Source organism: Cyanistes caeruleus, chromosome 9 (assembly GCF_971803275.1).
Source record: "Cyanistes caeruleus chromosome 9, bCyaCae1.hap1.1, whole genome shotgun sequence".
NCBI lineage: Eukaryota > Metazoa > Chordata > Aves > Passeriformes > Paridae > Cyanistes > Cyanistes caeruleus.
In genome coordinates this window covers 4,659,125-4,673,869 of record NC_141709.1, presented here as the reverse complement: position 1 = coordinate 4,673,869, position 14,745 = coordinate 4,659,125, and the positions used below count along the sequence as shown (strand labels likewise).

The window sequence follows — 14,745 nt, the reverse complement described above, 5'->3', positions numbered from 1 at the left end:
CACAGACACAAAATCTATGTTACATCTCTTGTTCCTTCAGATGGCAGGATTCTCACTGAAGCACTCGGTTGTGTGAACAGTCTTGTCTGTCTCCCTGTGTAGTGAAACTTTGTTCTTATATGCACTTTAAAGGTTTCAATGAAAAGCATCAAGAATCAGGAAAATCTTTGGCTGAGCAGATCATCATCTAAGTTACACCTGCATTGTGCCTTTTTGCCATGCTGCACCACCAAATCTCCCTCATATTTATCTTTATTTTGTGATGGTTGCATATTGGAGCACAAAACTCCACAGCAGAACCTGACAACTGTGTTTGGAGGGTGTCCTTATCACACCCCAATCAGGGAGCCTTGATCTGGTTCTCTAAATGAAAGTCCAGTAATTCTGGTGAAAGGAGGGGATGGGTCATGTTTTGGATACATGATGGGTTTGTTTCATTGAAAACACTATGGTGAAATGATTTTTTATTCTTATGATTATTAAGTAGCCTCAACAGTTTCAGGCTGCAGCCAAGATAAAGCTGACTGGGTTTGTGTTAGGAGGATTATTCAGTTGAAATGTGTAAAAACATCTCTTACTTAGTCACTTCAATTTCATGGTGTTTTGCCTTACTAAGTTTCATCAAAGTGAAACTTTCTTGTATGTTTGCCCAATGTACTTCATGTTTTTATCTTTACCATTTTGTGTTTGTTTGCTTTAAGGGGGTTGATTTCAGATTCCATCAGTAATTGTGGGAATAGGTGCTACTTTATTAATGTTTTGCAGATCATGGGTTTCTTGTTGCTATTTGCACCTCCCTCTGCAGCAACACTGAGCACTTGCTTGGTCCATTCTGGTTCTGCAGAGCAAAGAGGTATTGAGCTGAAAACCAGCAAAGAGAAAACAACTGCAAAACTACACAGAAGCTGATATCTCTGCTCACTGGTAGCAGTTTTTGCCCTGAGGCAAGGTGACAGTGGCATGTCCTCAAAGCAGGGTGCAGCTAAACATGATCAATATAGGAATATCTACATGACAGATCAAGGGGAAGCCTTGTTTACACTCACGGAGGTGTGTGGTGTTAAGGATCTCTCCAGCTGCCAGTAGGTGACCTGAGTAACACTGTCAAGTGTCCCAGGGAGAGATGGGAGCACTGCATACCCAACCAAAAGGTGAAGGGAAAGCAGAGGATTTGTTTAAAAGAACACAGACTCCTTCTGATCAGTGTTTGAAGTGGAAGCATTCCCAGGATCAAGCAGCCTTGGTTTTGACCTTTCTACATGGCTGTTTACCAAATTTATTTGTGATTTCTCTGAGCCACCTCTCTGCTCTCTTGCACTGCAGCATCTCCATCTGTGCCTAGGAGGGCTCTAATGCCAGACTTCATGAGGGCATTGGTCACAGGCTGTAATTTAGACATTAATACTCTCTCAGCAATAAAAACCATTACTTGGATCTCCCCCAGGGAATTGTCCAGTCCTTTTGTATGAGCACTCCTTTGTTCTCATCTTAATTTTAACAGTTGTCTTGCATCATTGTTTTGATGAATCATATGTATCAAAATGTGTTTTCCTTTTTCCTGTTCTCCCACTTGTTTGTGCTTTTTTCCTTCTCATTAGTCTTATTAAAATGTCTCCACTTTTGTTTCCCTTTAAATGTTTGAATAATTAGCAGCAGTGGGCACAGAAAGATTTCTGTCGATGTGAGCTGTATTGGTGTTTGACATGGCTTAATGAGTAGGGGAGGGGGGACAGTGGGGAGAGACTTTTTTCAGCAGCAGCTTTCCAGCACTTCCTCGGTTTCCTGTTTGTAGGGAGAGCTTTCAGTCTGCTTTTCCAGCATTGCTCTAATTTCTAAATGCATGTTTTCCAAATCTATTCCACAGGTGCCAACAAAAAAGCTGAAGAAATATGAGAGAGAGTACCAAACAATGCGAGAGAGCCAGCTGCAGCAGGAAGATCCTATGGACAGATATAAGGTAGGGAGATGCTATATGGGAATTTGGTGAATCCCACGAGGAGCGAGCTGTCTCCAGCAGTTAAGCAGAGGTGTGTGTACCATGCTCACCTCCCTGGGATGTGCCAGTGCAGACATTAGGGAAGTGAAGGTGAAACTCATCCCCTTTCTTGAATAAGCACTTTAAACCTTTGGGCTTAAGTCTTTTTTTCCAAGAATATTTCAGTCACAATTTGTAACTCTTAAGACATCTGCAAGTCGTCACATATAATATTTTTCTTCTTTCAGTTTATATGTTTGTAGGTAACTCTCCTGCTGTTGCACTTTTACGGGAGATCTTCATGAGCCGCAGAAATAAAGGGTGATTCAGCTACAGACACAGAAAGGAGAAAATACACATTGTTCTAGTGCAAGCTGTATGCAGTGGCATCCACAGAGACTTTGGAAGATGAACTCTTCCTTGGCTGATACAATCCTTATTATTCATTCCTGTTTATACCAAGCTTCAGTAATTTTTTGTTAAGATAATACCTGTTATGGGGGGACCCAGAGCTCTCCTGGGATCCTGAGGTACTACTGCAATAGAATTAATAGTGATGGATAGTCCTCTTTAAAGGAGCAGAGAAATAAGATTCAGTTGTTAAATATGATAGCTTGATAGTTCACTGGAAAAGAACAGTTCTTCAATTTTGGGTCAGCTTTGCTTATCTTTACAATGTATTTGCTTTCATTGTCATGGCTACGTTCTGTTACCGTAGGTTTTGCGTGCTGGAGGCTCTGCCTCTGGGCACAGACTTTACTGAATGTTCAGTATCTGGTTATTCCTCACTCTGTTTTGAACAGTTCAGTTGGCTCTAGGGGAAGCTGACAGGGGTGAAGCACTTTACTGCCCACTGCTCAGGATAGCTGAGAGCTGACTTTTCTTACATATCCTTGTACTGTTTTCCTGCTGTTCTTCATTGTGCCTTAGTATGTCAAGTGCTATGCAGTTGTTATGGAGTCTGCCAGGAGTGTGGAGTGGTGAATAATCACACAGAGTGCAGCAGGCTTGACATGGCCTGTAAACATAAGTGCACAACGTTCAGAAAACCAGAGTATGGAAATTTGTGGTGAGAGAGTGTGCCTTAATTCATAAATGTGACAAAGAAGACTTACAGGTACGAAGTCAAACTGACTCTTTTTTTTTTTTAAGAAAAAAGCATTTGTCTGTGAGAAAATTATATTTTAAGTATAGTTTTTTTGCTGTCAAAAGGTGGAAATTTTACTGTTTGTGAGACTTAGGAGTGCTGTAGCTGCCGAGAGCCAATAGCAAATATGACATATTTGGAAAAAACCACAACTGGCTGCTGATTAACTTTTAAGTATTTTTCTAGTGGTTCACTTATAGTACTGTGGAATTAAAGTAATGCTTAGAAAACAAATAAGGGCTCTTTAAAGCTCAGTGGAAGCATATTAACTAGTTAATCCTGGTCAATGGATGGTAAAGAACATTATCCCAAGCTGCAAATGAGGATATAGGAAATGACTCTTGGGCCACTAGTGATGTGAGTCACTGTCACAGTCAAGATCACTGCCCAGGCTTTTGGCTTGTGCTTCTGAAACTCACTGTGGATTTTTTTATTAAGCTGTATTGGTCTGATCCTCTTAAGGATGCTGTGATTAGAGAGTCCCTGTAATAGGTTAGTTGCACATTAACTTCAAAGTCTGGACACATTTGTTGATGGGTTGTCATGGAAAAATGCTTGTAAATGTTCTTTGTTCCTTGTCTTGCTTGCTAGATTTTATTGATATGTGAAGTTGAGGTTGGTAGGAACTGACATTTCAGCAGTGTTTCCAAAGGGCAGCCAGAAAATGTCACTTGTGTGGATCCTCCCAGGCAGCAGATGGAGAACCAGCCTTGCATTCTGCATGTCCTTTAGGAGAGTGCTCTGCAGCCTGCGTGGTCAGAGATGCATTTCATTTGGGCAGCACCCGTGCAGGGCTTTCACCAGCCAGGCTTGGCTTGGAAAAAGACAAAAGCCAGTCTTGCCTACAAGCACAGCACTGCTCTCAGCTCCTGCTCTGTGGGCTGTGCCCCACAGCCCTACAACCTTGTAATTTTTTCAGTTTCTCTTCCCAGAGCAGAGGTTTTTGCTGCCTAGGAAGGGGATGTTTCTTGGGTGGGATCACTGGAGTAGAGATCCCTGCAGAATGTTCCTCATATGTTCCTCAAGAAGGAAAAGAGTTTTCAGTGGGTTGGTAGTTTTTAGTTACAGTTTTTAGTGCTTTTGTTACCAGCAGAAATTTGTCAGGCCCACATAGACACCAGCACTTGAGAGCTGCAGGGATGAAGGATGTCTGAGTAAGACACCTCCCTGTGACACAGCCCTCAGAGGAAATGCCTTGATGGTCTCTTGAGAGAGGGAGATGGGCTGGTTTTGCAGTGTCTGGCTGAGTAACCAGTCGTGTTTGCCTGACAGCTTAAATTCAAGTGCTCCCAGGAACTGTGGTAAACACGCAGCAGTTCCTGCCCAGCACGTGTTTTACGTGTTGTGATTTGACTTACCAAAGAACAGTATTAGAGTGCCATGACTTTTGGTGTTTATTTCTATATTTACAAGTATTACTTAGGATAAGTGCAGATTTTTCTGGACATGTTTTCACTTTATTTTCCATTGCTTATAACAATTTACTAGTTTTTTAAAAGGTACAAAAGTGAAATGTGTTCTAAATTGTTGTTTGTCACCAAATTTCATAACTTTTAGCTAAAGTAAATTACAAATTCCCTATAGAAGCCAGGAAGAAAAGTGAGTTGTATGTGCAGAAAAAAATAGCAATAGAGTTCAGTTTTATGTTCTTCTAAATATTATGGAGTTTTCCTTCTGTTTGAGAATGCCTCATGTAACAATATTTGGGTTGACTTGATGAGAAATTTCCAGAAGTGAGCCTGGGAATTAATGTAAAATAAGAGGATATAGTTGTACAAAAAGGGCTGGAGTTTTGCAAGCAGATGCTGCTGTTCTGTTCCACCTTTTCCTCTGTCGACCCCCCTGTGCAATGGAGAGCTTGTGTGAATAAATGTGTAATGTGGACATAATAGCCTTCTCTGTAACAGCCTTCTCTGTGCTTTGAAGGAGAAGCAAAAATTAATACACTGGTCATTTTTATTCAGTCATGGCAACTGAACATTAACCATCATGAGGAAAATCATGATGACTTTTGTTGTGGGACATTATCTGTTGTTTCTTTAAAAAGTGTGCTGGGGCACTTTGGGGAATGCTTCTCCAGAGTAACCAAACAGAAAACACAGCTAGGATCCTCTGTGTTGCTTACCATGAGAGCCTTTCCTGGATCACTTGCTGTGAAAGCTTTTTGGGTGTCTAGATGGAGGCTCACAGGATTTTCCTTTGGAGCTCCTCTCATATCAAGAGCCACTGGGTTTTTGAAGACCTGTTTGCTCATGTCCAGCAAGTGAATTTTAATCAGTGTTTTCATTCCGTCTTTGAGGATCTATTCACACTCAGAGGTCTGGGGTTTGGATTTCTTGATTTAACCCAGCCAGCAACTCAGGCAGACACTTATTCATGACATTGCTCACTCCATCACAAGTGGGATGGGGGAGAGAATCATCACAGTAATAGTGACAAAACTATGTGGGTTGAGATGAAGACAGTTCAGTAGATAAAGCAAAAGCTGTGTGTTCAGCAAAGCAGAACAAGGAACTCAGCCCCTTTCCCATGGGCACATGGTTGTTTAGCCATCTCCGGAGAGCAGGGCTCCATCACACATAACAGTGACCTGAGAAGACAAATGCCATCATTCCAAAGATCCCCCTTCTTTCTTCTTCTCCCTGCTTTACATACTCAGCATGGTGCCACATGGTCTGGACTATCCCTTGGGGTCAGTTGGGATCAGCTGTGTCTCCTGCCAGCTTGTTGCGTACCCCCAGCCCCCTCACTGGTGAGGAGGTACAAGAAGCAGAAAAAGCCTTTGTTCTGTGCAAGCCCTGCTCAGCAATAACCAAACCACCTCAATCCTATCAACATCTTTTCCAGCACAAACCCAAAATGTACTAACCACCATGAAGAAAACTTAACTCTACCCGAGCCAAATGCAGCACAGGGTGTTGCTGAACAGAAACAGAATTGCTTAACGAGTTTGGTGACTCATTACACCCCACTTGAGTACAGCACAGAGAGGATGCATCATGGCCACTAATCTCAGGAATTGCTCCTTGGTGCAGCCTGGAAGGGAGCAGAGGGTGGAGTTCAGCCTTTCAGTCATCCTGAACTGAGGCTTGCCTACTGCTTTCAAGTTTGCTGTCTTCTTTCCACCCAGTGTGTGATGGAAGCGGGAGTATCTCTCTCTAAAACTCATAACAAAATACACGAAGAATAAGCAACTTTCTTTTTTGTATTAGAAATTTCTTTATATCCTGTTTTCACTGTCTGCACCAATGGTTGAAAGCAGTATTTGGTCTGTGACTTTACAGGAGGTAAGTTGATTTGTATTTATGTGTATCAGCATTGTTTGTCCTCTTTGGAAATGCAGTATCCTCCTTTTAAAAGCTAGCCTGAGTTCACCAGCCACCTTTTGTAACCAGGAGGAGGAATTTGGGAAAGAGGGATCTGTCATTTTACTGACTGTAGAAACTGAGCAATATTGAGGTGAAGGAAATGGTTGTCATAGTAAATGCAGTGTTGTGGAGAGGAGGCAGGAAGCTGTCTGTTTACACCAGGGACAACTAGCAGGTCTGACTAGTTGGCTGATGCCAGTTACAAAATGCTGCCTCTGATGTGAGTCCTGCTGTAACAGACCGGCTCCATCTGTTGAACTTTGTCACTGCGAGTATATTTCATAAAACTCTAAATATTCCACAGCCTATGGAAATAGTTTGCTTCACATGAAAAGTGCTGTTTGCTCTTTCTGTCTTTACTGTGTTTAGTTTTTGTTTGGGCAGACTTAAGAGTTTCCTCCTGAGAAGGGAGGCAGTTTTATACTGCTAGACCTGGGGGGAGGAGCTGAAAAAACAAACCAGCTAATTGGGCATACTGCCCTGGCTAGAGGAAGAGTAAAGGTGGTCCTGTGAGAACCTCTCAGCTGCACATTCAGAGTATGGTGAACGAGCTAAAAACATCTTTTAGCTATTGACTGGATGCCCAAGGTAAGAGATCTTTAACTCACTACCAAGGTGCCATGTAAATTCTAGTTTAAGAGGAGGATAGTGCATTTCCAAGCACAGAGCTTGCTTACCCACTTGTCTGTGAATGCAAAGCAGGAACTCTCAACCTCACACTGCGTGCCTTGCTTTGCAGACACTGAAGCTTTTGGCAAAGACGTAGCAAAAATGGTAAAGCCAACTCGGTTATTTTGTGAAAGTCATAAGAATTTGCTGCTTTCTTCCTCTAAGCAACATCTCTATGTAAAAGTATTGGTGCTGTTGCACCTGGTCCTACTCAGGTCTCAAGTTTTAGGTGAACTCGGGTCACTTTCTGACAACCAGCATGTCTATAAAAATCAGTATTTCTAATATAGTCTGAATGAAACAGGAATAAAGATGTGTTAGAGATTGTTATTAGTATTATTATTGTTGACTGCAATTTGGTTTTACACTTTAAAGCTTATATTATGTTTACAGACAAATTTTACTTTAATTTTTAAAATCCCTTGTTCCAAACAGACTACAGTGCATTTAAAATAAGAAAGATTCCCCAAAGTTGTGTGTCTTTTAGCAGTGGCTATTTTAACTGTGTTAAGACAAAAGCATTTTTTTTTACAGTTTCTCTACAAAACAAGTTACTCAAAGTACAATCTTTTGGAAGGGAAACAAACTTACTTCCCTGTACTGGGCAGTGCCTATTCTAGTTACACAATAGGGTCACATTAAGGAGAGAAAATTTGTAGAGGTTCCACTTCCTGCCACAGAGGAAGTTCCCACAAAGAAGAGACTTTTTTTTTTACATCCTCTTAGAGCTCCTGTTTTTGTTTTAAGACAAACACGCAAAGTCTGCTTGCAACAGAAGTGAAAGTTGCAATTTCATAGTTGTGAATTTGGAAAGAGAAAGATATCTGAGCATAGCTGGTGAGTAGGAAGAAGTGAAAACAGGTGAATAACATACTTGGGCAAGAAATCACATTTTGTAGGAATGCATTCATTGAACATCTCTTGAAAAACATTTTAAGTGCTAATATGTCGTTCCGATTGGGAACGGCTAGAAAGAACGACACTGGACTCTCAAGGGAGTCACAACACGAGAATTCTTCTAGTTTATTGCTTCAGCCCTGTCTTATAGACAGATACGTGGAAAGTACAGAAAGGAAACTCTTATTGGTTAGCAAAGTGCTACATCACCATCATTGGTCAGGGGCACTCTGCCCCCCTGACTCTCTCCTGCAAGGAGAAACAAGAGGCTGCAAAACAACACCTGCAAGGCTGTTTAGTGTCCCTGAGAATTGTTTTAATTCCTTCTCATATTTTTCCCAGGATACTTTCTCAGGCAGCCTGAGGAGCCATGCGGCCTGCAATTTGCACAGGCACTGTGGTTCAGATTTAGCATCTATACTAATATATATAATATTATATATCATTGAGATTTACTGATATACTTGGACTATAACTGTCGAGGTATGAGACCTATAACAATAGGGTATTGTTTTTCCACCTATGAGTTTCCATATGAATGTGGTGCTTTTCCTTGAATTTCCATGGTTACCCTTTGCAGCCTGTTTTGATGTGAAAGATACTCAGTGACAGAAAGCCAGCACAGTTTTTTTCTCTTAAAATCCATTTGGAGGAAGGCACCTCTGTCTGTCCCACTTGGCTGTGTTATTCTGAAAATTAGACTTTTATTTGATGTTGAACCCTGGAAGTCCACTGACCCATAGGCATCATTTGAATATGATTCTGTTTCTCAACTCTAGAACAAAAGTCAGAGATTTCTAAAATACATGAATTATTACTGTTCATTCTCCTGTTCCTTCACCTTCTGTGGTTAATGCTCCAGATAGTCATTTCTGCCTGTGGAGTGGGTAGGGAGGGCAGTGAAGCAAGAGCCTGCAGCCTCTGGGTTGTCCATTTTGTGTTCTTGTCACTGCCTCCAGCAGGTCCTGGTCCTGTGCTCTGGGATGAGCTCACCTCTCTACCCAGCACTGTAAAGTACAGAGTGGTGTCACTGGCATGAGTTACAGAGAAGTGCACAAACGGTGATGCAGGATGTACAAGCTGTAGGGAGTTCCCTGCTAAATGCTGTTCTTGCTGGTCCTGCAGGAAATGGGTAGTTGGCACTGCATCACCTACAAAGTGGACTATTTTTATGGATCCCTGCAGACAGAAAAGTGTAAAGTGGAGCAGAACAGCTTTCTACTTTGATTGGAAGCATTATTATGAGTAACTCTTAATTGGTCCCTGTTCACTGCTGCTGTGTGGGATTTTATCTGCCTGATGTCTTTAGATGATGAGTAGGCAGAAACCAAGTGCTTTTGTGGAGAGGTCAGTGTTTACTTCTGACAGGGAAACACTACAATCAGTGTGTCCCTTACACAACCCAAACCAGTGGGATGTAAGTGGATCAGCTGCATTTGCACTGCTGGCTTAAATCACTGTTGTTTCCCAGAGCAGCAGTCCTGTCTCAATGTGCACTCTCGCCTTCTCAGTGTTTTCCACACACACCGTGCACTTGCTCATTGCTCTTTACAAGGTTTAACTTCCTTTCCTGGTTGTTCCTTTCTTTCCACAGAGGGAAAACCGCAGGCTCCAAGAAGCAAGCATGAGGCTGGAGCAGGAGAATGATGACCTTGCCCACGAGCTTGTAACAAGCAAAATTGCCTTGCGGAATGACCTGGACCAGGTAACATTAACAGAGTTGGGCCCCAACTCACGCTTGGCAACAGCAGTTTGGGGAGCTCTGCTTTGTGTTCAAGTGAAAGCATGAACATATTAAAAGTATAATTATTTTTGCTTTTATTTTCCTGGCAACTTCACTCTTAGCTGCACTCAGCTGGATTTTCACATGCCACTGTAGGCATTCAGTGAGGTCTGGCCAAGACTGATTGCATCTTCTCTGTTGAGGGTTGTTTAGAAAATGTAGGCCATAACCTTTAGGCAGATAGTAAAGAACGAACATTTCCTTGAAAAAGGTATCTTGGGAGACTAATTTCAAGGGAAGTTGCATTGCAGAATATCTGTGTGGATCTGTTTTTCACAGCACTTTTAGTACAGCCAACAAAATTCAGAGATAATGAAGTGGCGCAGCACCAAAAATTCAAAGGACTCCTGGGTGTTCACTGATAACTGCTTGTGTTCCCTGTAGAGACTGGAATGTGGAGGGCAGCAGCATTCAGAGCCCTTTGCCTCTGAGACAATGATTTTCAGAGAAGCACACATTCAGCCCTCTCTTTCTGCACTGCAGGTGCTTGGAGAAACTGGAACGAACACAAGAAAGGAAAGATTTTTTTCTTTTCTCTTTTCACAAGAAAGGAGGAAAGATGTGTAGTTCCTTCAAAGCTTATCTTAAATAGGTCTTTCATCAAAAATATCCTTGTAATCCCCAAGTTCTTTTGTTTTAAGATGTTAATCTCATCAATTTTCCATTCTTGCACTGTTTTCCTTTCTCCCATACAGCCTTATACACACTAAGCAATAAAGAAATCCTTAATCCATCTCTCCAGTCATGGAGACGGTGGAGCAGGTTCTGCTGCCACTAATATCCTCATTAATCACTATTGCTGTGGCAGAAAGATAAGATGATTGCACCACAGTGGTAGAAAACCAAACTTCAGCTCAGAGACAAGTTCAGTTACTTGTTTCCAATGCCCTTTTCCCTCTTGTAATTTCAGCAAAGTCAGTGTTAATTGGCCACAACCATTTCCTGTCCTGGGCCTCATTACTGAACAGGAAGGGTGGTGAGATGCCATGTGTGTTTCCCTGCTGGGGAGACTTGTGGAATATACCCAAAATTGAGAAATACATTTCTCTCCTGATGATCAGTGCTCACAAAAACAAAGCATTCCCAGTATGTGTCACCACAAGCTTGATCCTTCCAGAGAAAATTATGTTCTCAGTTTTCAGGTTTCTTCACGTTATACTTAATTGTACCGATAAATCATTTTATCTGGTGCTCCTGTTTATCTCTTACACTTGTCTTTGCCTGAACACTTTGTAGGGTACAATGCAGACACCTAAATATTTTAGTTATGTTTTCCCTGCTCACAGATTAAAAAATGGGATGAGTTATTTGAAGTTACATAGGAGATAAATCATGCTGCCCTCACTTAGATTAATATTGCTCCCAACAAAAATATTCTGTACATTGCTGTTTGTGCTAGGACATAGCATCTGTGCTTATGTGCCATCTGGCCACAGGTAAACAATTGGCCAAAGGGTCCTTTTCCACAGTTGTTGAAACACAGTGAAATAATTTTGTAAATAGCTAACTGAAAAGGGAATTTTATATCAAAAAGTTAGGTGAGTCATTAGAAGGCAGGGAAAGGCAAGGCTAAAACCTGAGCTTAGTGTATTTCTAAGCTGTATATCCCAGTGTGTTTGTACTGGCACAGATAACATCTGATTTACACAAGTGTCTTGGATTCTAGGCTGAAGACAAAGCAGATGTTTTGAACAAGGAACTTCTCCTGACCAAACAGAAGCTCGTGGAGACTGAGGAAGAGAAAAGGAAGCAGGAAGAGGAAACTGCTCAGGTAAGGCATTCTCCAGCTTTTCCCATTTAGTTAGTAAATGAGAGAAAAATGATATGCAGAAGACTGTGTGCATATGTTGCAGTTGTGAAAAGGATTTTGTCCTCAAAATGCAGTTTCAATTAAAAGTTTATAGTGCCAGAGTAATTATATTTTTTTCCAAAGTACAATTTTCAGTGGTTTTCTTTACTTGGGCTCTGAATGTTTAGTTTTTCATAGCTTATCCTCTTCCAGGTATTGTAATGATTGTTGTCACTGGTGGTGAGCAATCTCAGCTAAGGAGATGTGATCAGATCTCTTAAATATCTAAATGAAGGAGCTGGAGGAGTTGTTGCCTTCTAAGAGCCCATTCTGGATTCAGCTGCTGGATCACTTAAATAATGTTCCTGCCTGAAGCTAGACCCAACAGCAGAAGAACAGGGGTGGGGGCTGGGAGAATTTTGCTGACTAGACCTGGCTTCATACTTACCTACAAAACACTCAGTCTTCATTCTGTAATCCTATTTATCTAACATGTATGCTTCAAAAGTGATACCCTGATTTTTATTTTTGCTATTTGGCAACAGTGACTGCAACAATTAATGTTAATTCACTGTGTCTCCCTAAAATGGAGCTCTCTGTTTGCTGTAAGTGATGGAGTGAGGCTTTTTTCCTACTGAAAGGGCTCTCCAAGTGGAGTGGTTCTGAAGGAGAGATGAGTTAGCTGTGTTTTCACTCGGTGCCATAAACCCAAATAGATTTTTTTCTTCTGTTACGGAGATGACAGTGTTGAGAGATTCTTCTTCTTATTCCATCTCCTAGCAAACAAGCAATCTGGCCAAACCTGCTGTGACAGTGTGCAGAAAAACAAAAACTAAATCAGTAAACCCCACCTTTTGTGTTTTTTGTGTTCTGTGGACCATGATGTACCACGGTTTAACACAGAGAATGGGAGAATTTACAGGAGAATTTTCAAACCAGGGATAATGGGTCACAGTACAGACTTTTTGGTTATCACTGATATAATCAGTATTTGTAAACTGAGTAAATCAGACATTTGTCTGAGAACTGGAATTTCATAAGAAGCAGCTGTAGAGATGTAAACACAGCGAGACATGAAGAAAACAATCTGATGATGCATTTTGAGAAGTTCTGTCAGTGTACTGTGTAACTTCTCTCCTTCAATTTCTAGCTGAAGGAAGTCTTCAGGAAGCAGCTGGAGAAGGCAGAATCTGAGATCAAGAAAACCACAGCCATTATTGCAGAGTATAAACAGGTACCATTCCAGAGACCCTCTTTCATATTTCTTCTCTCAGCCTGTTACAGGAGCTGAATTTTCAGCATTGCAGATCTCATCCTTCAAATAAGCTCCACCTTTCAGGCTTTTGGAGAGCAATGTTGTAATTTGTCATAAATCTTCTTGTGGCTTCCCTGATAGTCTTCTAATTAGGCAGTCAGGAATAACCTGTCTTTCAGCTAATTTTAGTACTGTAGGGTGAATGCTTCTGTACTTTGTGACGTAATGCAGTATAAACATCATAAATCAACCCATCCATAAAATGTCCCTGTCTCTGTGTTCTGTTCTGTATTGAATACTGCTGGGTTTTTATCATTAGCAGCAGCAGCAGTGGAGTTGTTAAGGGGGATGCATATCCCTGAGTGAGGCAGAATTTAAGAAATGTTGGTTCTAGCAAAAAACATAGTTAAAAAACACAGATTCTACTTTAGTATAGTAAACATGAGCTAAGAGACTGCTTTCTTTGCTCCAGATTTGTTCCCAGCTGAGTACCAGGCTGGAAAAACAACAAGCGGCCAGTAAAGATGAACTGGAAGTTGTGAAGGTGAGAACAATGTCTACACAGGGGATATTTCTAATGCAAGTGTTGCTGAACACCAGGGATACAGAAACTTGAACTGAAGCTTAAAGTACATCATCGCCCCACATGCATTTTTCAGCAGATGTAAACAAGGAAAGGGTTTACTTCCTTTCATGGTTCTTTTATCTTGCATGAGATAGTGAGGAACTCTCAAACTGAAGTGTGTTTAGTACTTGCCTTTTTGCTGTTAAAATATATACTTCCGGTAAAAAATGTAGAGAAAACAGTATTTACTTGGGTGTTTTGATAAAAACACCTTGGATGTTAACTGATAAAAAAAGAAGACCCTCTGGAAGACAAAACATGTTGTTTCTCAAGTGTGCACAGCAGAGGGATTGGAATTGGCCAGATTGGACAAGGTTTATATTTCGGTTTCTATAATTTAAGTAGAATTGGTTTAAATAATTAAACCAAATGGCACAGCTAGGGCCATCCCCAGAATATCCACAGGGGTTCCTCTCCCTTCTCTAAACCACTTACCAGGAACACCTACATAAGAGCAAAACATTTTGTGATAGGTAATAATAATAATAATAACAACAATAATGATTCAGAGTAGGCAGAGCTGTTCACACTCTGCTGTAGCTTCTCCATATTTCTTTAGTACTCAAGCTGAACTGGATTTTTTGCTTTTTAGTGACTGTTTAATGTTATTGATAATAATATAACATAATTCTAGGATTGATGTTCCTAGATTCTGCTGAAATAGCTCAATATCCTGTTTTAGTCTGTGCAAGCCAGGCCAGCTGTTTCATCTACTCAGATTTAATTTACTCTTCTGAGTTGTGCTGACATAAATATTACAAAGCTTTGAAGCAAGAAGTTTCTAATATAGGAGCAAAGTCTCTGTGCTTAGAGCATGCTGAGTAGATTTTAGGAATTTTTGTACTGGTTAACATACCCTGGAAATTGTTCATGAACTACTCAAATTCTTTTCATGCCAGTTATAAAAACTGCAGTACTAGATGGTTTGAGATTGAGGCAGTGTGACAAATAAAATGGCTGTTCCAGGAAGTACAGCAACTCCTGTAACACGGATTAAGAATGAGCTTTCTGGGTATTTCAGGGTAAAGTGATGGCCTGCAAACACTGCAGTGAGATTTTCAGCAAGGAGGGGGCACTGAAGGTGCCTGCTGTAAGCATGGACAACAAAGGCATCGAAACAGATGATGAGAAGGATGCACTGAAGAAGCAGCTGAGAGAGATGGAGCTGGAGCTTGCACAGACCAAACTGCAGCTTGTGGAAGCCAAGTGCAAAATTCAGGTACGTGAAATGCAAGTA

General features: G+C 41.1%; 1 protein-coding gene across 8 annotated transcripts in view; it reads left to right on the top strand.

Moving 5' to 3' along the window:
- Nucleotides 1-14,745, top strand: part of RABGAP1L (RAB GTPase activating protein 1 like) — a 237,276-nt gene that overhangs the window by 220,649 nt on the left and 1,882 nt on the right. For all 8 annotated transcript variants that reach the window (XM_023931686.2, XM_023931688.2, XM_023931687.2 and 5 more), the window contains 6 exons: nucleotides 1,865-1,957; nucleotides 9,651-9,761; nucleotides 11,506-11,610; nucleotides 12,779-12,862; nucleotides 13,356-13,427; nucleotides 14,530-14,727. In XM_023931686.2, the coding sequence (XP_023787454.1) occupies nucleotides 1,865-1,957; nucleotides 9,651-9,761; nucleotides 11,506-11,610; nucleotides 12,779-12,862; nucleotides 13,356-13,427; nucleotides 14,530-14,727 (663 nt within the window). The remainder of the gene's footprint in view (nucleotides 1-1,864; nucleotides 1,958-9,650; nucleotides 9,762-11,505; nucleotides 11,611-12,778; nucleotides 12,863-13,355; nucleotides 13,428-14,529; nucleotides 14,728-14,745) is intronic.